Source organism: Ovis canadensis, chromosome 12, assembly GCF_042477335.2.
Source record: "Ovis canadensis isolate MfBH-ARS-UI-01 breed Bighorn chromosome 12, ARS-UI_OviCan_v2, whole genome shotgun sequence".
Taxonomy (NCBI): Eukaryota; Metazoa; Chordata; class Mammalia; order Artiodactyla; family Bovidae; genus Ovis; species Ovis canadensis.
Genome location: NC_091256.1, coordinates 91404551 through 91427901, shown reverse-complemented (window position 1 = coordinate 91427901; position 23351 = coordinate 91404551). Strand labels below are relative to the sequence as shown.

Genomic DNA, 23351 nt, shown 5'->3' with positions numbered 1-23351 from the left:
CTTCCTCCCCCTCTCATGGCCCCTGTTACGCTCCTCAAGCTCTGGGATGCAGAAACCCAGGAGAAAGCATGCCAGGTGGTCCGTGAGGCCACTGGACACACACGATTTTCCTGGGGTGTTGGTTCCCCTAAAGACTCTAGGAGAAAGGCGAAATTAGATGGCAGAAGTGGTTCGTGAAAGAAAAAAAAACTCTGAGACACACTGACTTCCAGAGTAAAGCCTAGCCTGTTCCGCATGGCATACCAGACCCCACACGGTCTGAGAGCACAGGGCGGCCTCTCTGACCTGCCAGGCTGTGCTGACGCCTGGAGTGCAGCCGCCTTGGGAGGAGTGGGCCCAGTCAGTCCCAGCCCAAGTGTCTGCCCAGCCTACTCTTCAGGAGGGGTGGTGGAGAGCACGGTGGCCTTGAGCTTCAAGGCGCTGTGATCCAGGAACGAGGGGGTGCTCAGATGTGAGGCCCAAGCCCACCAGTGTACTGCTCACCATGACCTCTGAACCCAGCGGCTGACACAGATTTTACAAGACATCTGAAAATTACACCAAGAGAAACCATCCATTGAGAACCTGGGGAGGGCCTTGTCTCTGCACTAGGTTCTTTTAACATACAGAAACGTTGGTATTGACTTGTTACCATTCCATAGATAACAAAAATAAAGACTTGGATGATGTATTTTTAAAAATGATCCCATTGGACATGGTGAGCAGCATCTGGTAAATGTTTATTAAGAGGTTAATGTGGCAAGAATACACAGAGCTGTACAAAAAAGAGCTTCACAACCCAGATAACTCACGATGGTGTGATCACTCACCTAGAGCCAGACATCCTGGACTGGGAAGTCAAGTGGGCCTTAGAAAGCATCACTACAAACAAAGCTAGTGGAGGTGATGGGATTCCAGTTCAGCTATTTCAACTCCTGAAAGATGATGCTGTGAAAGTGCTGCACTCAATATGCCAGCACATTTGGAAAACTCAGCAGTGGCCACAGGACTGGAAAAGGTCAGTTTTCATTCCAATCCCAAAGAAAGGCAATGCCAAAGAATGCTCAAACTACCACACAATTGCACTCATCTCACAGGCTAGTAAAGTAATGCTCAAAATTCTCCAAGCCAGGCAATACGTGAACTGCGAACTTCCAGATGTTCAAGCTGGTTTTAGAAAAGGCCGAGGAACCAGAGATCAAATTGCCAACATCCGCTGGATCATGGAAAAAGCAAGAGAGTTCCAGAAAAACATCTATTTCTGCATTACTGACTATGCCAAAGCCTTTGACTGGATCACAAGAAACTGTGGAAAATTCTGAAAGAGATGGGCATACCAGACCACCTGACCTGCCTCTTGAGAAATCTGTATGCAGGTCAGGAAGCAACAGTTAGAACTGGACATGGAACAACAGACTGGTTCCAAATAGGAAAAGGAGCACATCAAGGCTGTATATTGTCACCCTGCTTATTTAACTTCTATGCAGCAGAGTACATCATGAGAAACACTGGACTGGAAGAAACACAAGCTGGAATCAAGATTGCCGGGAGAAATATCAATAACCTCAGATATGCAGATGACACCACCTTTATGGCAGAAAGTGAAGAGGAACTAAAGAGCCTCTTGATGAAAGTGAAAGAGGAGAGTGAAAAAGTTGGCTTAAAGCTCAACATTCAGAAAACGAAGATCATGGCGTCTGGTCCCATCACTCCATGGGAAATAGATGGGAAAACGGGAAACAGTGACAGACTTTATTTTGGGGGGCTCTAAAATCAGTGCAGATGGTGACTGCAGCCATGAAATTAAAAGACGCTTACTCCTTGGAAGGAAAGTTATGACCAACCTAGATAGCATATGGAAAAGCAGAGACATTACTTTGCCAACAAAGGTCCATCTAGTCAAGGCTATGGTTTTCCCTGTGGTCATGTATGGATGTGAGAGTTGGACTGTGAGGAAAGCTGAGCGCCGAAGAATTGATGTTTTGAACAGTGGTGTTGGAGAAGACTCTTGAGAGTCCCTTGGACTGCAAGGAGATCCAACCAGTCCATTCTAAAGGAGATCAGTCCTGGGTGTTCTTTGGAAGGACTGATGCTAAAGCTGAAACTCCAGTACTTTGGCCACTTCATGCGAAGAGTTGACTCATTGGAAAAGAGTCTGATGCTGGGAGGGATTGGGGGCAGGAGGAGAAGTGGACGACCGAGGATGAGATGGCTGGATGGCATCACTGCCTCGATGGACGTGAGTCTGAGTGAACTCTGGGTGTTGGTGATGGACAGGGAGGCCTGGCGTGCTGCAGTTCATGGGGTCGCAAAGAGTCGGACGCAACTGAGCGACTGGACTGAACTGAAGTAGAAGTATGTGTCACAAAAGTTGTTTTTAAGGTAAATTTTTAAAAAGTTTCCATGTTGGAGCGTAGTTGACTAACTGCTGTGTCAGCGTCTGGGGTTGGCATGGAGAGTCGGTGATGCATGTGTCCGTTCTTAAACTCTCTTACCGTTTAGATGATTACTGAGCAGAGTTCCCTGAGCTGCACAGCAGGCCCTTGTTCTCTGGTTTCCACACGCCCACTCCCCCCTCTCCCTCTCCCCCCTCCTCCCTCTGTGACCACAGGTTCATTTTCCAAGTCTGAGTCTGTTTCTGTTTTAAAACAAACATCTAAACCCCACAAATAGTACACCACGTTTGTAAGTATATTAAAATGTTTCTATAAATTGATCTAATTTTAGGATGCAAAAACCGCCAAAAAGTACAGAATTTTTGTAACGTGGAAGTAAGAGAATGGTCTACTGTTAATGAGTAACCGTTGTATTGGAAGAAGTTTAAACGCACTAGCTGGAACGTAACAGAGAAGTACATATTATGTCTTTATATCTGTCTATCTGAGGAATGTGCCTAAAACTATAGTCCGAGGAAGCATAATGCATTTGACTTAATATCTTAATGATTTGGATATAGCTGTGACTGGGATTCCGTAACAAAATGGAATGAAAGAAATTTTAAAGGAAATCGTGAAGACCAAAGCAGAAAGACATTAGGAAACAGAAATGGTGGTGCTGAAAGTTCTAAAAAAAAAAAAAAAGCTGCAGAAAGATGTGAAAGTCTAGCGAGCTCTAGAAGTAGCTTCGTGAACTCTTAACAGTCACGCTGACTGGGGAGCCCAGAGCGGGGCTGCTGGTGAGCGTCTTGCTTGTCTTGCTCCCCAGCTACTGTGACCAGCTGAAAGTCTCGGAGAGCACCGCCGTGCTGCAGCCCTTCCTCCCCAGCATCCTGGACGGCCTGATCCACCTGGCAGCCCAGTTCAGCTCCGAGGTCCTCAACCTGGTGATGGAGACACTGTGCATCGTCTGCACGGTGGACCCCGAGTTCACGGCGAGCGTGGAGAGCAGAATCTGCCCCTTCACCATCGCCGTCTTCCTGAAGTACAGCAGCGGTACGCGGGCGGGGCCGTGCGGGCGCCCCCTGAGTCCCATGGGCTGTGCGTCAGGGCAGAGGTGGACCCTGAGTCAGCGAGAGGCTGCTGGTGTGTGGATCCGGAGGCAGAGAGCCTGGGCCTGTGACTCGCGCTCCTTAGGAGCTGGAGGGAAGAACCGGCAGCGAAGGGGGAGCCTGAGCCGCTGAACGAGGCGAGGCTGAGCGCTAGGGTTAGAGGGGAGCTGGAAGAGAGGCGGCGGCAGAGGTCTAGGATCAGGTGTTCGTCGCGTGTTTTCTGTAGTAGCAGGCCTTTGGAAATAATTAGAGATTAATTACATCCATAAAATGGAATGCTGTGCAGCCATTAATAATCCAATCTCAAATAATTAAAGCTATGGGGAGGTGCTCACCTTGTAGTAAGTAAATAGATTGCTTTCCAAAACTTGTAGAATAGAATCCCAGGTTTTGGTTTTATTATCAGGAAAGACATCGCCATCTTTACCTGAAGAATGCACATTGAAGCTTGGAAGGGGGTTGGTGCTAACCTGAGGTCGCACGAGACAGGCCGTGGTCTGTGGGGTCACAGAGCCGGACATGCCTTAAACGAGTAGGCACGCACTGGACATTTTACTTGATTCGTTGTTTAACGTAACAGCGTGCCCTCAGGAGACTGCACCCTGCGTGCGCTCTGCCCACCACACGGCCTCCCCCGGTGGCTGTGTTACTGCTCGATCGCGCCGTGGCCGTGCGCCTCCGAGCGGCCACAGCTCTCGTCTCGCACAGGCCGTGCGCCTTAGTGCCCTGCACATCGGGTGCTCCTTAGAGGGAGGCTGTTTCTTGCATAGGTGAAGCAGGTTTAGCTAAAGTTCCATTTCTTCACACAAGGCTCTGCTGTTTGAAGGTTTTCTCTTTCGCCCTCAAGAGGCTTTAGGAGCACCCCCAGGAGATGACATCAGTCCTACTCAACCATGTGGGACCCGGAAAAGTCAGTGTGAGGCAGTTCTGAGGCGGTGATGTCTTCTTCACAAGCTGTCAGTGGGGGCTTCTTTTCTAAGCATTTGGGCTCCTAATGAACCCATGTTTCACAGGAACACAGGCATTGGAGGTTTGTCCCAGGGAAAAGGCAGGTCTTGCTTTCAGAGCAGCCGTTGCTGACTTGCCCCTGGCTCTGTCAGGTCACACACGCTGCCTCCCAGGCCCCAGTGGCTGCCCCGGGCCCCAGGTCCAGGTGAAAGGTTAGGCAGAAGCTGCCGGCGTGGGTGCAGGCCAGCGGCAGGAGGCGTGGACAGAGCACTCACGTCTTCTCTCCCCAGACCCCGTGGTGGCCTCGCTGTCTCAGGACGTCTTCAAGGAGCTGTCCCAGATCGAGGCCTGCCAGGGGCCCATGCAGACGCGGCTGATCCCCACCCTGGTCAGCATCATGCAGGCGCCTGCGGACAAGATCCCCGCAGGGCTGTGTGCGGTGCGTCCTCGTCCTTAGAGCCCTGCGCCCCCCTCCCCAGCCACGATGTCCTGGGGCCAGGGTGCCCCGGACACAGAATGGTGGGGCCTCTCAGGGCGAGCTCACCGGGGCCTAAGTGTCTCCGGGTGGGTGGGCTGGGCCGTGGGCCCCTCCGTCCCTCCCTGCCCCTGAGGCAGCCTGACTTCTCCCCTGCAGACAGCCATCGACATCCTGACCTCGGTGGTGCGGAGCACGAAGCCCCCGCTCTCCCAGCTGCTCATCTGCCAGGCCTTCCCCGCTGTGGCCCAGTGCACCCTGCGCACGGACGACAACGCCACCATGCAGGTACCTCCGCGCGGGCGTCTGAGCCGCGGCACATGGGCAGCAGGCTGAAACGCTTCCTGCCTTGGAAAAAGAAACCCCTCCCACCTGTGCTTGTCCAGAAGACCGGAAAGGGTTCCGACTGCTCATAGGTGTGGGGTCCGGGCAGCAGAAGAGATCCCGGCCGTGTAGGCTCGGGCCCCGAGAAGCCCTCTTCCATCAGTAGAGTCAGCAGCGCGATGATCTGAGGAGGCTCGAGGCAGCGGTCTGCTCTGTTCCCAGACCTGGGCCCGTCTCAGCTGCAGCTCAGCCACATTCCCCGGGACCAGAGGTGGAGCGTGGCGGCTGAAGCTCCTCCTCTGATGAGAGATCTGTGTCTGGGCTCCCACGAGGGGCTGGGAGGAGGATATGTGCTTATGGGTCTGGAGCCTGGCGCTGACCGGCTGCCCGTGTCCACAGAACGGAGGCGAGTGCCTGCGGGCCTACGTGTCGGTGACGCTGGAGCAGGTGGCGCAGTGGCGCGATGAGCAGGGCCACAGCGGGCTGTGGTACGTCATGCAGGTGGTGAGCCAGCTGCTGGACCCCCGCACCTCCGAGTTCACCGCCGCCTTCGTGGGCCGCCTGGTGTCCACGCTCATTGCCCGGGCGGGCCGGGAGCTGGGCGAGAGCCTGGACCAGATCCTGCGGGCCGTCCTCAGCAAGATGCAGCAAGCCGAGACGCTCAGCGTCATGCAGGTGCGGGAGCGCCCGCGGGGGGCCCTGGGCCTGCGCGCCGGGGCCCTGAGCCGCTATCCCCTGTCCCCTAGTCCCTCATCATGGTGTTCGCGCACCTGGTGCACACACAGCTGGAGCCGCTGCTGGAGTTCCTCTGCAGCCTCCCGGGCCCCACCGGCAAGCCCGCCCTGGAGTTCGTGATGGCCGAGTGGACCAGCCGGCAGCACCTCTTCTACGGGCAGTACGAGGGCAAAGTCAGGTGGGCCCCGTGCTCCCCCGGCCCCGCTGCCTTCCTGCTGAGCTGTAGCTGTGAGTAGCTGCCCTCTAGAAATTCCCAGAAAACAGGATCTTCACTGGCAAGAGCCCTTCCCCGGCCCCGGCTGCAGGCTGCCGCTGCCTTCCTCTTGTTTTTAAAGTCAGGTTTAACAACTTACCCTGGACTTTAGCCCCTGTTCTCACCGCCCCGCACGCCTTCCGGGGTGGACGTCCATGTGCTGGACTCTGGCTTTGCTCGAGAGCCCTTCCCCCAACCCACCCTTAGGAACGGGAGCCCCTCTCAGACTCTGGCGCTCCCCCAGCCGGCCCGGAGGCGCTTTCCCTCAGTCGCAGCCAGGCGCGTCCCTCGGGGAGGCCGGCTCACCGCCCTCTCTCCCCCGCAGCTCCGTGGCGCTGTGCAAGCTGCTGCAACACGGCATCACCGCCGACGACCGGCGGCTGCAGGACATCCGCGTGAAGGGCGAGGAGCTGCACAGCCCGGACGAGGGCGTCCGCACCCGCTCCAAGTCAGCCAAGAGTGCGTGGCCCCGCCCCCACCCTCGCTGGGCTAGGACACCTGGGGGGCATTCTGGGGGTTCGTCAGTGCTGGGGCCCTCAGGCGCAACCGGGCGTTTGTGGTCCTCCTGTGGCTCCGAGTGGACAGCATGCCTGGCGGCCAGCCCGCTCGGGGCCCGGGACCCTCGCGCCCACGGCTGCCATCTGACTGCAGGTTCACACTCCCCACGCCACCCCCGAGGCTCCGTGTCTGGGGCCTGCGGCGCTCTGACCTGCGCAGGCCCGTGTCCCGGCTTTCTCCCAGACAGCTCATCCCCTTTAGCCCCTGAAGGCTCTTGTCTCTCCTGACCACTAAACTCCTGTGACGTGGAGTACAGTGAAGTTATTTAACGTTGAGCCTCATGACTGGGGGCTTCCTGGTGGCTCAGATGGTAAAGAACCTGCCTGCGATGCAGGAGACCTAGGTTCAGTCCCTGGGTCGGGATGCTCCCCCGGAGGAGGGTATGGCTGCCCAGTCCAGTATTCTCGCCTGGAGAGTCCGATGGACAGAGGGGCCTGGTGGGGCCACCGTCCACGGGGTCACAGAGTCAGGCACGCCTGAGCACTGCACACACCCACTCGGGGCTGCGTGTGGCCTGGGGGTGGAGTGTTGGGTCCAGCGTGGTGCTGGGAGCAGCCCAGGGCAGCCTCCTCTCCTCCCCAGACCCCGAGCGCTGGACCAACATCCCTCTGCTGGTCAAGATCCTGAAGCTCATTATCAACGAGCTGTCCAGCGTCATGGAGGCCAACGCTGCCCGCCAGGCTGCCCCGGCCGAGTGGAACCCAGGTGCCCTGTGTCCCCACACGCTCCCTGCCCACTGCTCTGGGGCTCACCTTGCAGGCCCGCGTGGGGCTGGCTTCCAGGGGCTGCCTGCCGCGAGGCCACCCTTCCCGGCTTGCTTCTCTCGGGAGCCTCTCAGCCTGTTCCCGCCCACCAGCACAGTCGGCTCTCACAGTCAGACTGCCGGGAGGGTCTGCTCACCCCGGTTCTCCCTGGGATTCGGGGCATGATGCAGGGACCCTCGGGACCTTCCATCCTGGCCAGTCTGGTGGGAGGGGAGGTGCGTGCCAGCTGCTTCTCGTCTCTAAGCAGATGACGCCAACGACATGTGGGAGGACCAGGACGAGGAGGATGAAGAGGAGGAGGACGGCCTGGCTGGCCAGCTCCTGTCCGACATTCTTGCCACGAGTAAATACGGTGAGTGCGGACGACAGCCGGGCACACGCGGGGCCAGGAGGCGGGGGTGTCCTCGAAGGGCAGCGCCTGGGCTTTGGTGCCCCTTGAGCTCAGCCTCGCAGGTGACACTTCCCCACCCGGGGCTGCTCCTGCCCCGCCCCGGCCGTGTCTCTGCAGAGGAGGACTACTACGAGGACGACGAGGAGGACGACCCGGACGCCCTGACGGACCCACTCTATCAGCTCGATCTGCAGGTGCGGCGCCCTGGGAGCGGGGGGCTCTCGGTGCCCGTGCGCCCCACCCTGGTGCCCGTGCTCCCCTCAGTGCTCCTTCCTCCCCGCCTCGGTGCCCCTTCCTCCCCCCGGTACCCCCTCCTCCCCCTCCCCCGAGGTGCTCCCTCCTCTGTCCCTCCCCACCCCGGTGTCCGCGCTCCCCCTGGTGCTCCCTCCTCCGCCTCCCCCCACGGTGTCCGTGCTCCCTCCTTCCCTCTCCCGCTGCACCCTCCTCCCCCTTCTGCCCCCTCCTCCCCATCACGCTCCTCTCTACCCCGATGCCCCCTCCCCACCCCGGTGCCCCTTGCTCCCCACCCTGGTGCCACCTCCTCCCTCCTTCTCCCCACCCTGGTGCCCCCTCCCCGCCCAGTGCCCCCACCCCACCCCGGTGCCCGTGCTCTCCCTGGTGCTTCCTCCTCCCTGCCTTGGTGCCCCCTCCTCCCCTTCCTCCCCCTAGTACCCTCTCCTCCCCCTCCCCCCGGTGCTTCCTCCTCCCCCCGCCCCGTGCTGCCCCCTCCCCCCTCCAGGTACCCCTCCTCCCCCTCCCCCCAGGTGCTACCTCCTCTGCCCCTCCCCACCCCGTGGCTGTGCTCCCCCTGGTGCTCCCTCCTTCTCCTTCCCTCTCCTGGTGCCCCCTCCCCCCCCGTGCCCCTCTCCACCCCGATGCCCCATCCCCACCCCAGTGCCCCTTGCTCCCCACCCCTGTGCCCCCTCCTTCCTCCTCCTCCCCACCCCGGTGCCTCCTCGCTGCCCACCCCCATGCCCCCTCCTCCCCACCCCGGTGCCCGTGCTCACCCCCGGTGCCCCCTCCCCCTCCAAAGCCCCCCCCCCCGTGCCCCCCTCCTCTCCCCTCCCTCCCCTCTCAGGCCCACCCAGTGCTGGCATCCAGCTTCCTGCAGCTGTGTTGTCAGAGTCCCCTGAGTGCCATGTCCTCAGGGTAGTATGCGAGGCGTGGTCCTGGAAAGTGCCTGTGGCACTCCGCCTCTGGACTGAGTCTCAGCAGAGGCGAGAGGAGACCCTGGGGTGTGGGTTCCCGTCTGAGGGCCGGAGCCTGGCCACCCTGGCTGCAGCCCTCAGGCGTCCCCTCCCCTCCCTCCAGGCTTACCTCACAGACTTCCTCTGCCAGTTCGCCCAGCAGCCCTGCTACGTGATGTTTTCGGGCCACCTCAACGACAGCGAGAGGCGGGTGCTGCAGGCCATCGGCATCTGAGGGGCCCCGCCGTGCCTGGCGCGCAGCCTTTCCTGGCCTCGGGACTCTCTTCTCAGCCTGCAGTAGAGCCTCTGGCGACGCTGACGGTCCAGGCCTGGCGGCCTGTGCCTCCCGGGGCACGCGCTGGAGCCCCGGCTCCTCCCACCCGAGCCCCTCTGCGCTCCAGGCCTCTGCCGGCCAGGCCAGAGCACACTGCCTGGGGCGATCACGCTCCTGGTTGTGGCTCCGCGGGAGCACAGGAAGTCGCAGCCGTTGGTCTCCGAGGACAGACCTGGTGTTTCATAGGCCGTCTGTGTTCCGCTCCAACTCCCCTCACAGAGAAGTGGGCTTTCTGCCCTCGCCTGCCGATGCGCTGGTCCCGGGGCCGAGGGGAGCTGCCCAGGATCCCTGCTCCTGCAGCCCTGAGAGTCCCCGTCCAAGGAGGCCGTCTCGTCCTGCCTCATTGCATGCAGCCCTCCCCGACGCTGTCCTCGTGCACGCACGCACGCGAGGCCAGCCAGAGAGATGGCAATTGGGTTTTCCTTTTTTAAAAAAAAAAAAATGGAAAAACAAATTTTTTTAAAAGGCCACCTGCACCCACCATATTTAACAGCCTCTCACACACACACCGCACACACAGCCCGACGCTGAGGCTGTCCCTCTCCCTCAGGAATCCTCCAAGGTGGGGACGTTGTGGCCCTCACATTTGCAATGTGTATTTTTCTAGGAGAGTAAAGTGATCTTTACAGATGAGTGCGGTCTGCATGCTCTCAGGTGTCGGCACCGCCTCCTGTCGCTCTCAGAGGAGCAGCGAGCTGAGGGGGTGCCGAGCGCAGCCCCATGGACTGTGCAGCTGAGCCTCCGGGAAGGGCCTCCAAGACACAGAGCTGTGTGCTCGGCGTCTGGGAGGGGGCCAGTGGCCCCCTCTTCTGGTCGTGCCCACACCAGGGCCCTTGTTGAATCGCTGCGGAGTGTGCCTTCAGGCGGTGGCCTCACAGCAGCGGAGGGCTACCAGTGCGGCTGACTAGCTCTCAGGGAAGGGCCGCGGGACTGCTGCGGGGCCCTTGGGACTCAGGTGTGCCTGCTGGCCAGCGCCCACAGTGGAAAGCCGGAGGGGCAGGCTCCCAGCGGGGCTGCCAGCCTGGCCCCGGCCTCTCCCGCTGCGCTCCCCAGGGCCTGTGATGTGCAGGCCCTTCCTGTTTCCTGTTCACCTTTACGGCAGGTGCACAGATATGTTTCCCTTCTGTTGACGAGGAAGAGCATTCAGGGGCTACATCCACTCAGCAGGGAGTGGAAAAGACCTCCCGGAGGCCAGTGGTCCTGATGAGAACTTACCCTCTGGTTCCCCCTCCGTGTCCATTTCTGGCCAAAGAGAACTAGCTTCCCAGTAGGAAGGGCGGCGCTGCCTGCTTAGAGGGACTGGAGGTTCAAGGTGAGAAGTCAAAACAGGCGCCCTGACCCTGGGGGAGCGTGGCCAGGACAACCACGGTCTGGCTGGGACGCTGGGCCTCAGGAGCTCGGTGGGGAGGAGGGGGTAGGGGCACAGACCGCGCTGGGAGCCGGAAAGGACGTGAGAGCCCAGCCCCTGTTCTGCCCTGAGAGCACCGGCCCACAGGGACTGATGTGAAGGACGCAGGCGACGAGAGCACGCTACGCCAGACAGGCCTCAGGGTCTGATTCTATCGACAGACCAGATAAGAGCACAGGAAAGCAAGCAGCAACTGGCCACCAGCTCTGAGTGCAGAGGAGCCCATCGGGTGGTCTGTGGCATGCCCCAGGGCGCTCTGCCCTCAGCCCCCGTCTTGTAAGTGGCCGATGAGGGGTCTTTTCACGCCTTAATCTTCCAGAAGACGGTTTGAGGCCATTTACAGAAGTGAGTGCTAGACAAGGGCGGGGACACGGATCAGGTTCTCAGGTAACAGGGAGCCCCTGGGAAAGCTGTTAACTTAGAACCCAAGCATCTCTACCAGAGCAAACGTGGGCAGAACCTCTGTGTAAGCTTGTTCTCAGAGGTGCCGGTTGACGAGTCCCTGTGAAGACACCCAGGATTCCCGAGCATAGAGGCCATGCTTGCACGATCCTGTGCCAGTAACGGGCGGCGTGGCGGGACCTGTCCCTGGGCTACAAAATCCCCGTGTATACTGAGGCTGGGGTCAGGGCATGGCGTCCGGAGCCCTGTTGGGCCACCTCGGCCTTCCTGTGCCTTCAGCAGGCCCGAGCTGTGTGTCCCGGCTTGCTTCCCAGCCAGGACTGCGTGGCAGAGGCGGCGCTTCCACAGGGGAAGGCCAAGTGGTGGACTCAAGTCGGGTCGAAGAGAGAGGCTCGAAGGGCTGGGGGACTCAGGCAGACAGGACTCTGCTCTGGAAGCTTAAAGGGGCCTGTACTTGGAAGGTGCCCAGCAGGCCCATGGTCACCAAGAAGATGGGAGCACACAGCCAGCTCCTGGCTCCATGGCGTTCCAGCAGATATGAAGCCCCTCACGCGCAGGGCCCCATCTGCCAGGAGCCAGTCTAGCTGGGGAAGCTCAGCAGCCACAGCTCCAGGCTGAGTGCCTGCTGCCTGAGAAGAGGGCAGAGGCGGTTCTCCCGGGGGGCGGGTGGGGGAGGTGGCTGCAGCCGTCCACCTGTCAGAAGCACGCGATGCCATGGCTGCGCTGTCACCTGTGACCTCGCCTAGACTCCCTGCCTTGGACCCTTGACCACAGTGAGGGGCGTTGTGGCCAGTCAGAAGCGACAGAGAACTTAGGGGTGGGCCTGGGTTCTCTGCACCCGAGGTTCAGCCAGCGTGGGACAAGGGGAGGGCTAGCCCTGGAGGTGTTGGTGGAGAAAGCCTGCGCCGCTGTGGAACTGTGCAGTGGGGACCCGTGCTCCAGGGTCGGCCCTGGCCGTGCAGAGCAGGGCCCCGTGTCCACGGCGTTTGCAGCTGGAGGCGCAGAGATGCAGAGTCGGGGCTGCAAGCACCGCCCTCCCGTCCTTCCCCTCTGAGAACTTGCCTGCTTCGGAGCTGTGGCTGCAGGTGAAGACGGCTGGACTCCAGGCCCGCAGGCTCAGGCCAGGAGGGTGTCCTCTCCCCGCCCTCCAGCTGCCCCACCTCTGTGGGGTGGTCTTCCTGACTCGCTGGGTTAGGGTGACTCAGCTCACCTCACACCTGTTGCTGCTGAATTAGGGCCTTGGGGGAGCCTTCGCGGGGGTGGCTCCGGAGTCCCGCCTGCCTTCCCCCTGACGAGCGGAGCTTTGCCGGGGGTCTGCGTGCTGCTGTTAGTTGTATTAATCTGCTGTCACTAGTTTTTTGCCCCTCCACTTGTTCCAGGAACTTGGCCGCATTCTTTGCATTTCCTTGCCTTAGTTGCTTTTGCAGGGGAAAAGCAGAACTCTTTAAGGATAACCTGCTTCTGGATGCTAGGTTAAAACCCCAAGTGAACTGAGGTTAGGTCCAGGGTCTTAGGGGAAGCGAGGGAGGGAGAGAGAAGGAAGAGGGCTCCCAGAAGGAAGGGGACAGAAGTCGGGACCCAACGCTGGCCAGGCACCAGGGCTCCCTGGTGGGTGGCTGTGCCTGGGTCGCACAGACTGAGGCTGCTGGACGTGCAGGCCCCCAAGCCCTCGACAGAGCCCACCCCTGAGTTTGCACTGTGTGAGGTCCTGAGACCGTGTGACCCCAGCAGGCAGGGGAGCAAGCTGTAGGGACCATGGCCCAAACTGCTCGCCAGCTGGGAGGAGAGAGACTCACCTAAGGTGACGGAAGGAAAGGAGGTGTGCCGTTTCTTGCCCCCTGGATTTGTGACCACGTCCCTCCTCAGCCTAGCTCCCCTTCCTGACCTTGGGCTCACCTGCTGGGCAGGGGGCCGGTCCACCGAGGCCCTGCCAGGGCCTTCCCGCAAATCTTTTCCAACTGAACACGCAGAGAGAGGACTGGAGCCCCCCAGCCTGCTGACCTGCAGTTGTTGGGGGTGCAACTGAACCCCCTGCACTTAGAAGTTTGGAAGCTGAGGCCCGAGGGGCCCTCTCCAGCCCACAGGGCCGGGCTCCTCTGCCTCGGCCGGAGGTTCCGAGCAGGCACCCACCCCCCGAATCCCGGCCCAGCTCTCCATCCCTGGGGCCACAGAGGGTGAGCAGGCATGACCAGTCTGTCCTGGGGAGCCGTGCGCCAGGGGCATGGACTCCGACGTGGCTGCCTCATGCCCGGTGGGATGGGGTGGTGATGAGCCGAGCCCCCAGTGCACCTACACGGTCGGCCTCACGAGGACAACCACCATCCCTGCCTCGCAGAGGACTCACACGGGTCTCGACTGAAAATAGAGCTTGGTGGGAAGGGTCAGTGTGGGCGGACGCCCGTGTCCACAAACCTCCCAGGAGAGGGAGTGGGCAGGCAGAAGAGCTGCAAGCAGAGCCTCCTTCGTCTCTTCCCCTCAGCTCCCAAAATAGCGCTCATCGGCCCCCGCCCTGCCCAGCTGACCTGGCCACGGACCCAGGAAGGTGCCACCTGAAGGTGACCTGGCTCCCCCAGCCAAGCACCGCTGGCGGGCGGCCCCCAGGGCCGGCCAGTGGCTGCCCCACTGCAGCCTGAGGCTGCTGGGTTCAGCCCAGACCCCCCGGGCCCCGCAGAGATGCCTGGCACTCGGTGCCCTTCCTGCCAGGCTGCCCCCACGCCCCCCACCCCCAAGGACTGAGCCGGGGACAGCCTTCTGTCCACAGCAAGCACAAGTCACGCTGGACACCAGGAGAGCCTCCTGATGAAGGAGGAGCGTGTGTTTATTCTGGGCTAGTGAGCACCTGCTCCTTCGGTACAACGAGACTGCATCGGACAAAAGCACGAAGTTTTCTCTGCAGGAGCCAGGTGGACAGAGGCCCATGGGGCAGGGAGGGTAGGGTGTCCACGGGGCTCTCCTGAAGAGGAGAAGTGGAAGCCCCAGGGCCCAGGGTGCCGGGAGGCAAGGGAGGCCCCGGGGATGCCATTCGGCCTGCCCTGACCTGGAGAGGCGCGTCAGGCGGGTGGGAGGAGGCCCAGCTAGCCACTCAGCCTGGCCGCGGGATGACTCAGCAGACTCTGCGGCTGAAGCCCCAGGCCAGGCCCAATCTGGGTCATGGTCCCGCTCTTCCCGCTCCTGCTGGCCCGGCTTCCCACCCCAAGGTCTGCCCACGGGTGTGCCCCACACACCAGGCCCGGCTCGGAGCAGCTCAGACCTGATCCGTGAGAGGCAGAAGGGCGAGTGGACCGCCTTGGGCTTCAAAGTCACGGAAGTCCAGCTCCGAACCCCAGCCTGAGAACGGAGCAAATTAAGCTCTTCCAGTGCCGGTGCCCTCGATATGCCGGGACCGCTCACCTGCGGGGTCGCCGGTGTCATCTCCCTCCATGCCCCGTCCCCTCTGGTCCAGGGATGGCCCAGCCACCCCCGGGGCCGGGAGACCCGCTCGGGGGGGCAAGGATGCTGCTGTGTGTCTGCCCGCAGAAGGTGCAGGGAATCCCCTCCAGGCCTGCAGGCCCTCCCCAGTCCCCAGCCTTCCCGCCCTAGCCTCCCCCTCCCTCTCCCCCAGCCCAGGGCCCAGCTCAGCACGCAGGCGCAGGGGCAGGCTCCAGCCCCCTGGGCCGAGGAGCAACCCACCCCCCGGCCCCCACCTGTTCTCCCCTCTGTCCGATCACCTCCCATCATCTGCGCTGAAAAGTTTTCCTAGAATTTTGCAATCAGAAAATCACTGCTGTCCTAGTGAGCTGGAACCAGACGTGTGAGTTTTAAGGAGAACTAGGTGGGGGAAAAGAGTGAAAAGCAGAGACACAGCTAGAAAGGGAGATGGGCTGGGAAACAGGTGGTTTCGTTTTGCTTTGCTTGGTTTCATTTTAACAGGAGAGGCTTGAGGTTTTGTTTCCTAAGGAAAGAGGAGCCTAAGGCACAGAGAGCAGGGGTGCTGGAAAGGACCCCCATCAGATGGGCTCTGGGCTCAGGTGGGCGCGAGGCAGGAAGAGACAGCCCTCCATCTGCCAGTCGAGCCCCTGCAGTGAGGGCTGGGGACCACAAGGAGCACAGGGCCACACGGTCCCTGCGCTCGACAAGCGGACATGCTGCCGGGGGTGGGGAGCCGGGGGCTCTCCGTCCGTCCGTCTCTGCAGCATTTACAGCTTCGTCCTTTGTCAGGACAGACGTCTGCTCCCCCGGCCCCCATCAGACGAGCAGCCACGTCCTGGGCAGGAGCAGACCCTCTCCTGGCCTCTGCTCTCCTGGGAGGCGCCAGCGCCCACAGGGCAGGACCAGGCCGCGCCTGCCCCCGCCGCCCTCCCCAGCCTGTTCAGGTTCTGCTGGGCCTCCACGCCTCGATGTAGGAGATACTCGCCATCTGCTTCTGGGGTGGGAGCGCCGGGACTGATGGATCCTGGTGATGGGCACTCGCGACTTCGTTCTGTCCAAGGTTTATTTTTGGCTGTGCTGGGTCGTTGCTGCTGTGCCGACGTTTTCCTGGTTGGGGAGAGTGGGGCTTTGCGCTAGTTGTCGGGCTCAGCCTCTCACTGCGGCGGATCCTCTTGTGCAGAGCGTGGGCTCCCGGGCTCAGCAGCTGGTGCACCGGCCTGGTTGCTCTGCTGCATGTGGGATCTTCCCAGATCGGGGACTGACCTGTGTCTCCAGCACCAGCAGGTGGATTCCTTACCCCTGAGCACCAGGGGGCCCAGACCTGACCGCGCTGCCGCCTTCTCCATGTGACCTGCCGCAGCGTTCGTTATGCTGAGCGTGCACGCCACAGCCTCCTGCTCAGCGTGTTGCGCGGCTCCGTCCGGCGCCCTCTCCCCAGCTCGCCACCTGCTGCTTCTCTGTGTCTGCAGCCCTATTTCTGCTTCATGTTTGCTCATTTGGGTGTTACTGTCTTTGTTTTTTTAGATTCCACGTGTGATATCATACACTACTGGTTTTTCTCTGACTTGTCTAACGTAGGATAATACCCTCCAGGTCCAGCCTGCTGTTGGAAATGGCAACGTTTCATTCTTTTTAAAAAATATTTATTTAGTCAGTTGCAGCACATGGGGCCTGATTCCCTGAGCAGGGATCTAACCCGGGCCTCCTGCGTTGGGAGCACAGAATCCGAACAGCCGGCCCACTGCGGAGCCGCTTCACGGCCTTGCGGCAGTCCACTGTGTGTCCGCCCACTTCTTCACCCACTTGTCTGTTGACAGACACTCGCTTCCACATCTTGACTGTTGCGGGCAATGCCGCAGGGAGTGGAAGGATGCACGTCCTTTGAAATGTCTTTCAAAACTGGTGAGTTTGCTTTAGGTGGACGCCCAGGAGTGGGATTTGCCGAAGTGGGAGAGGGTTCCGTCGCCTCCGTACCGTCGCCAGGGCCCACCGATCCACGCCCCACTGACGGAGCTCCAGGGCACAGACCTTTTCTCTGCGTCCTCACGATAAAGCTGTTGTTGTCTCTTTGAGGACAGTCGTTCCGACAGGGGTGAGGTGACGCCTCATTGTGGTTCGGAAGCATCTCCCCGATGGTTCGTGATGCTGAGCATCTTCTCATGTGCCTGCTGTCCATCTGTGTATCTTCTTTGGGAAAATGTCTAGTCAAGTCTTCTGTGGGGTTGTTTTTTTTTTTTATGTTGAGTTGTCTGAGTTCTTTGTATAGTTTGGACATTAACCCTTACAGGATATACCATCTGCAGACACCTTCACCCACTCAGCAGGTGAAGCCACTTGGATTGAGAGTGTCTCTCCCACTTACGGGTTCTATTACCTGAACAAATCCTTGAACTCCCCCCGAGTCCCAGCTTATGTCTATAAAATGAACTGATAACACCAGTGAGCTTGATTTAGCTCATGGGGTTCTGGGGAGCCCCAACCGAGGGGCCTGTCTGAGCACCCTGAGGGCTGCACGCAGAGCGGCTAAGGGGGCCTTGGATTTTCTCCCTGGCTTAGGCCCTGCACGTGCCTGGTCAGGTGCCCCCAGAGCAGGGGCACAGCCACCGGCAAACTGGCAAGGAGACTGTGACCCCTGGAGGGGCCGCCTACGCTCTGCACTGCCGCAGGCTCGCCGCGGGGTCGCTCTGTGAAGGGAGGAGTTTCCACTGGACCGGCCCAGGTGGCCCCCGCGGCCTGCCATCTGCACTGGGAGGCCCTAGGCTGGCGCACGCCAGCGCTGGCCACTCGGAGGGGGAAGGGCACTCAGGGAGGCAGCGCAGCTGGCAGGGCCCAGGTCTGCGGGCCCGCGGGGACAAAGCTGCTCCGAGGGCCTCTCAATGGGCGCCTCTGTTCTCGGGTGGGGGCGGGGTGACTCCCGGCCCCCCACTCTCCTCCCCGCCGCCGCCGCCGCGGAGGACGTCCTGCTGGACGCTGGGCAGAGGAGGTCCTGCGTCAGGGGTGGCCCCTGCGCCTGAGTGCTCGGAACTGGCACCAGGCGCAGGCCTTCGGGGGGCGGGGACGCCCACGGGCGAGGCAGCGAGCGGGCCGAGGGCCAGGAGGCCCTCCGCAGCAGCGCCCAGCGGCCGCCGGCGCGGCGCGGGCGGGGCGGGCGGCTCGGACCCGGACCCCGCGAGGGGCGTGGCCGGGGCGGAGCCCGGCGGGCGGGGCGCGGGCGCAGGGTCGGCGCAGGCCCGCGAGCCCCGCCCCGAGCAGGCGGAGAGGAGCCGGCGGGCGAGCCGGCCCGCGGAGCTGGGCGGCGGCGTCGTCCTGTGCGCCCCGCGCTCGCCGCGCCGCGCCATGCCGCCCGCCGGGCTCCGCGGGGCCGCGCCGCTCGCCGCGGTCGCGCTCCTGGCGCTGGGGGCGCCCCTGGGTAAGGGCCGGGGCGCGGGGGCGCGGCGGGAGGCCTCGGCGCGCGGCCCGGGGGCGCCGGGGGGATCCCGGCGGAGCCTCGGCGTTTCAGGGTCCCTGGGAGGGGAGGGGGGAGGCGCGCGGGGGCTGGACGGGGAGGGGGGGGGCCGGACCCTGGGGGTCGAGGCCGAGGCCTCCGGGCGCAGGGACCAGGGTGGCGCTGCGGGCGGGGGCGGCCGGAGACCCGGCCCGGCGGCCACTGGGCCCCTCCGCCGCTGCCCGCAGCTCTGGCTGGCGAGGACTGCCTCTGGTACCTGGACCGGAACGGCTCCTGGCATCCGGGCTTCAACTGCGAGTTCTTCGCCTTCTGCTGCGGGACCTGCTACCAGCGGTACTGTTGCCGGGACCTGAGCCTGCTCATCACCGAGAGGCAGCAGAAGCACTGCCTGGCCTTCAGGTGGGCGCCGGCCCTCCCGCCCCGCCCCCTCCGTCTCTCAGCCGACACCCCGCCTGGGCCCAAGCGGGGCTGGAGCTCCAGGGCGCAGGAGCTCCAGGAGCGGCCGGCCGGTGACCGTCATGTGGTCATCGCGGGCTGGGCCGGGCCCTCCCCCCCCCCGCCCGGGCCTGCGCAGGGCGAGGGCAGGGGCAGCCCTGGGCCCAGCGGCGCTCCAGCCTCTGGCCGGACTGGTCCAATCCCCAGTCCGCTGCTCACTTGCTGTGTGATCTTGGGGAGGACAGGTCCCGGATGGGTCACTGTTCCCTCATTAAGGGGGGCGCACACAGGGGGCTTTCAAATTTGTTTGGGGAGGAGGAGACGCTGACATACAGAGCATGTAGGGGGAGGCGGTGACCGAGCGCGTTTTGAGAAAGGAGCTCTGCCCGTCAGGCCTCCTGTGTTGGAGTCCAAGCTGTTCAGTCATGGACTCGGGCGCGCGCCGCAGCCCCTGCGGGGAGGCCGCTGCTCAGGAGGCTGCCCGGCCTTCGGCGGAAGCGCAGTGCTGACGCTCTCCCCAGCGGGACGGGCAGAGCCCCGCGTCTCTCTGGCCGGGGGTACAGGCCAGCATGGCGGTCTGCGTGGCGAGGACTCCCTGCGCGAGGCTGGAAGGTGAGGAGGCCTGTTCTCTGCCCAAGTCCCAAGACCATAGCGGGCATCGCCTCGGCCGTGATCCTCTTCGTCGCCGTGGTCGCCACCACCATCTGCTGCTTCCTCTGCTCCTGCTGCTACCTCTACCGCCGGCGCCAGCAGCTGCAGAGCCCGTTCGAAGGTGCGTCCGTCCGTGCGTCCGCGCGGGAAGGGACGGGGTGCCTTCGGAGGGACCGGAGGTCAGGAGGTGTGGTTGGCAGCAGCAGGCCCGTCTGGACACACACCTGCCCGCCCGTCACCCCGGAAGCCAGAGCGCAGGGACACGTGTGAAGCCTGGGTACGCGGATGTACCTGCACCGTGCGCCGTGTGCCGTGCGCGTGCACGTCTCTCAGGAAACCCGCGGGCCAGGCCTGGCGCGCGAGCGACATGGGGTGTGCTCCGTGTGCAAAATCGTGTGCCTGCCCGCAGGCCCAGCCCTGGTGGGTGTGGGAACGGTGACCCCGTGTGGGGGCCAGTGTGCGAGGACCCCTCGGGAGCAGCTCTGCTAGGCCGGGGCGGGGCGGGGCGCCCCCCAGGCCAGTGCTATCTGGCCCGGGAGGTCTCTGAAACCCGGAGCGGGCACCCTGCTGAGCCCAGACCAACCAGCGGGGGCCACCTCCGGGCGCCCTGCTGCACTCGGCCAAGCAGGGTCTGGCGGCAGAGGGGCAGGGCCGGCGCCCCATGGAGGCGGTGCCCTGAGTGCTGGTCCTTGTCCCCCAACCAGGCCAGGAGATCCCCATGACAGGCGTCCCTGTGCAGCCACTGTGCCCATACCCCCAGGACCCCAAAGCCGGCCCCGCACCCCCACAGCCTGGCTTCATGTACCCACCCAGCGGTCCTGCACCCCAGTATCCACTCTACCCGGCGGGACCCCCCGTCTACAACCCTGCAGGTGAGTGGGCCCCGCGTCCTGCCTGCTCCTCCCTGGGGATCCTGCAGCCTGGGTCGGGTTCCTTTGCGCCCTCCTGGGCCGCCCCTACCCTCACCTCGTCTCCTTGGCTTACAGCTCCTCCCCCGTACGTGCCACCCCAGCCCTCCTACCCTGGAGCCTGAGGAGCCAGCTGCGTCTCTGCCGTCCCTCAGAGGCTGAGCCTCCGCCCGGCCCCGGGGGTGGGCAGGGGCATTTGCTCGCCAGGCCCCAGGCCCAGCTGCACCCTGAGACCTTCTGGGAATGGAGCCCCAGGGAGGAGGAACAGGAGCTGAGCTGGGACTCGGCCGTGACTGAGGGGCGGGTGGGGAGGGCCTGGGACACGCGGACTATTTTTATCAGGAGTGGGGGAAGGGCGGGAAAGCCTGCATGGCCCCTGCTATCTCCAGCCCTTCTCCCAGGACGCCGGCCAGGAAGGCTGGGCCCCTCCTGTTCGTCTGCCGTGGACGGGGGGAGGGCGGGGCGGGGCTGGGGAGGCTCCACCAGCCATGGGCAGAAGCCCCCCCACCAGCTGCCCCACGGCCAGCGCCCGGGGGGATTAAAGCCAAGGTGACATAACCCCGCTGGGCCGTCCACACCTCCTGACTCCGCCGGGGAGGGCAGGGCCGGTGTCAGAGGGCTGAGGGCTGCCAGGCTGCCAACGCTGGGGAGGCAGATCTTGCCACCATGGGGGGATGGGTCCTCGTGGTCCCAGATGCCACACACGGGCCCGGCGTGAGAGGCACCTCCTTCCACCCGTCTGAGACACCTGGACTCGCGCTTGTCCCCCACCGACTGACCTAGGTGTGTTTCCCAAGGTCGCCGGGTCTCCATTTCCTCATCTGTAGAATGGGGGTGCTGCTTCGGGGGTACGGGAAGCTTGTTGGGGCTGCCCTCCCCTGTCAGAGGGCATTCCCTGGACCAGCGGCTGAGAGGACCCCCGCGGGACAGGTGCTGTCAGCAGCCTCGGAGCATCAGGGGCGCCCAAGACACGAGACCCCCCAGACCCACTTCGGTGCCTCTGCTGCGTCAGCCCGGTCCCCTCCCGCCACCCCCTGGCCTGGTGACAGACCCAGGAAAGGAAGCTCGATGGACTTTAACTCACACGGGGAGAGCGCCAAGTCAGCTCGGGAAGCCCCTGAGCCCTCTCGAGCCCTCTCTCAGTCCCCTCCCCGCCCCTCCATCTGCCTGTCCTCCAGCCCCACTGCAGCCTGCTGGCTCCTTCATTCCTCAGGGCACTGGGCCTGGTCTGGACTGCCAGGCCCTTGTGCTGGCGGCACCCAGAGCCCGCTGGAGGCTCTTTTCTCACAGTAAGGGCGGGGAACTCGGGGCCGGCTGCTTTGGGGCCGGGGTCACACCTCTACCCCTAGACCTGGCCTGGGTGGAGGGGAAGCTTGTGCTGCAGGTCCACCCTTCCCAAGGATGGGGATGAGAGGTGGGCCTCGGGCGTCCTGGCTTCCAGGCCACAGCTTCTGCCAGCGTTCTGGGAGAGGGGTCACCAGGTCATCCCAAGGTTTGGACAGCCCCTCTCTCTGTCCTGAAGCTGGGAGGTGGAGGTTTGCGGGACAAGATTTCTGCATTTCCCTGAAAGATGAGATGTTAATGAATGCAGGGCCATGCCAACCGGAATGAGCTTCCTCAAGTCAGCAGCCTGGGGCCAATTAGAAATTGCTCCATAGTCTAGGATGGGAGGCAGTTTATCCCAATCAGAGCCCCCCACCCCCTCCCTCCAACATTTCCAATCAATTAACTGCAAAGCACTGCAAAAAAGAGAATTTTAAGAAAAAGGGGGGAAACTGAGCTGGAGTGGAGCTTTCAGGTGGTGGCAGCAGAGAGGAGGCCCCTCACACTGTTTAGCTGGTAAACAGGGCAACGCCCTGGTCTCTCCTGGGACCCAACACCTCACCTGGGGACCGGGCACAGCTGCTCCCCCAGCGCCCCTGAAAACTGGCAGCCGCCCTACAAGGTGGCATTGGGTGGAAGGAGCCGTGACCCTCAGGGGTTGGGTCAGCCGTGGTATAAGCGGGGGGGGGGGGGGGGGGGGGGTCCTGCTCAGCTCGAAGGGAGCAGTAGGACGCTGAGGGGTCTGGGAAGCGGAGGTGGAAGGGGGAGTGTGTTCCACAAAGGCCGGCGGCCCGCATCCCGGGGTCAGCGAGGCCTGCGGTGCTGGGGAGCCTGAGTCCAGAAGAGGATGGCAGGGAGCGGGCTAGGGCCCAGGTACCTGGATGTACAGTCAGGGCTGGGAGCCAGGGGTTAGCAAGACAGCGGAACGCGGGGGGCGGGGGAGGTCAGGAGCGGGAGAAGGCGGCTGAGAACCAGATGGGCAGAGCAGGGGAGGCTGGAAGAAGTGTGCCCGGTGGGGCGGGCAGCGCCTGCCCCTCTACCACCTCCCCAGCGGGCCGCCTCCACTTGGCTCCCCAGGCCGGGTGGTCCTGGTGGGTGACCCGCGTTCAGATCTCTCGCCTCTTAGAGGAGCCGCATGAGAGGCCTTGGGCCCCAGGCCCGGCCCGGGCTTCCTGCGAGGGCGAGCGGGCCGAGGGGCCCTGCAGCCCGGAGACCCCGGGCCCGTACACGCCGCTCCCCTCCCGGCGCTCTTCGGCGGATGGGCCCGGCCTGGGGCTCCGCCGGCCCCCGGGCGGGGTGCGGAGAGGGTGAGGCGGCTGGGGATCCCGGCCCAAGTCTGGATCCGGAGCCCTCAGCTAGGGCTTCGGCCCCGCCTAGCGACCCTTCCCCTCAACCCGGCTAATCCCAGGGCGGCCCCCGCCGCCACCCTGGCCTTCCCGCGGGGCGGGCCGCGCCCGGTGCAGCCGCCCGCCCTCCGTCCGCGCGCCGCGAGAGGCCGGGCAGCGTCTCCGCCAGGGGGCGCCGCGCCGCCGCCCGAGGAGGAGGACGTCATCGGCCTGCAAGGGGGAGAGGTAGGAACGGGGGAGGGTGACGCCATCGACCTGCGGACGACGCGAGGGGGCGGCGGGAAGGGTGATGTCATCGGCCTGCGGGGCCTGTGGGGGAGGGGGACGTCATGGGCCGGCGTGGGAGGGGGACATGAGGGGGGCCTCATCGCCCTTCGGGGGACGCGGGGGGGCAGGGGAGGGGGACGTCATCGGCCTGCGAGGGAGGGGGGAGGGGGGCATCATTCTGCGGGGGCGGCGGGGAGGGTGATGTCATCGGCCGGCGGGGGCCGCGGGGGGGGACATCATCGGCCTGCGGGGGAGGGGGACGTCATTCTCCTGCGTGGGCGGCGGGGAGGGTGACGTCATCGGCCTGCGGGGGAGGGGGACGT

General features: G+C 63.2%; 2 protein-coding genes and 2 long non-coding RNA genes across 5 annotated transcripts in view; 2 read left to right on the top strand and 2 right to left on the bottom strand.

Moving 5' to 3' along the window:
* Positions 1-10068, top strand: part of IPO9 (importin 9) — a 39899-nt gene extending 29831 nt beyond the window's left edge. Inside the window, exons 15-24 of one of the 2 annotated variants that reach the window (XM_069545081.1) lie at positions 3184-3410; positions 4705-4853; positions 5049-5177; positions 5613-5888; positions 5960-6126; positions 6527-6660; positions 7342-7464; positions 7771-7875; positions 8032-8108; positions 9226-10068. In XM_069545081.1, coding sequence (XP_069401182.1) covers positions 3184-3410; positions 4705-4853; positions 5049-5177; positions 5613-5888; positions 5960-6126; positions 6527-6660; positions 7342-7464; positions 7771-7875; positions 8032-8108; positions 9226-9336 — 1498 coding nt within the window. In that variant the 3' untranslated portion in view covers positions 9337-10068. The remainder of the gene's footprint in view (positions 1-3183; positions 3411-4704; positions 4854-5048; positions 5178-5612; positions 5889-5959; positions 6127-6526; positions 6661-7341; positions 7465-7770; positions 7876-8031; positions 8109-9225) is intronic. The other variant, XM_069545082.1, reaches the window with a different exon arrangement.
* LOC138416244 (uncharacterized) lies at positions 699-6332 on the bottom strand. The gene is made up of 2 exons (XR_011247595.1): positions 3802-6332; positions 699-3700 (listed from the first exon to the last, which is right to left on the bottom strand). It is a non-coding gene; the product is annotated as an uncharacterized lncRNA (long non-coding RNA).
* A 7474-nt stretch (positions 10069-17542) lies between the features above and the next one.
* Positions 17543-20650, top strand: SHISA4 (shisa family member 4). The gene is made up of 5 exons (XM_069545091.1): positions 17543-18062; positions 18326-18497; positions 19172-19305; positions 19889-20056; positions 20171-20650. Exons 1-5 carry the CDS (start codon positions 17990-17992, stop codon positions 20215-20217), a joined length of 594 nt encoding a protein of 197 aa, XP_069401192.1. The 5' UTR covers positions 17543-17989; the 3' UTR covers positions 20218-20650.
* Positions 18823-20401, bottom strand: LOC138416247 (uncharacterized). The gene is made up of 2 exons (XR_011247598.1): positions 19476-20401; positions 18823-19346 (listed from the first exon to the last, which is right to left on the bottom strand). It is a non-coding gene; the product is annotated as an uncharacterized lncRNA (long non-coding RNA).
* Positions 20651-23351: the final 2701 nt, after the last annotated feature.

Bases quoted from the DNA above. Each gene is read 5' to 3' on its own strand.
- SHISA4 (XM_069545091.1), top strand. From the start codon at position 17,990: ATGCCGCCCGCCGGGCTCCGCGGGGCCGCGCCGCTCGCCGCGGTCGCG. The intron at 18,063-18,325 runs GTAAGGGCCGGG...CGCTGCCCGCAG, and splicing joins GGCGCTGGGGGCGCCCCTGG to CTCTGGCTGGCGAGGACTGC. The intron at 19,306-19,888 runs GTGCGTCCGTCC...TCCCCCAACCAG, and splicing joins GCTGCAGAGCCCGTTCGAAG to GCCAGGAGATCCCCATGACA.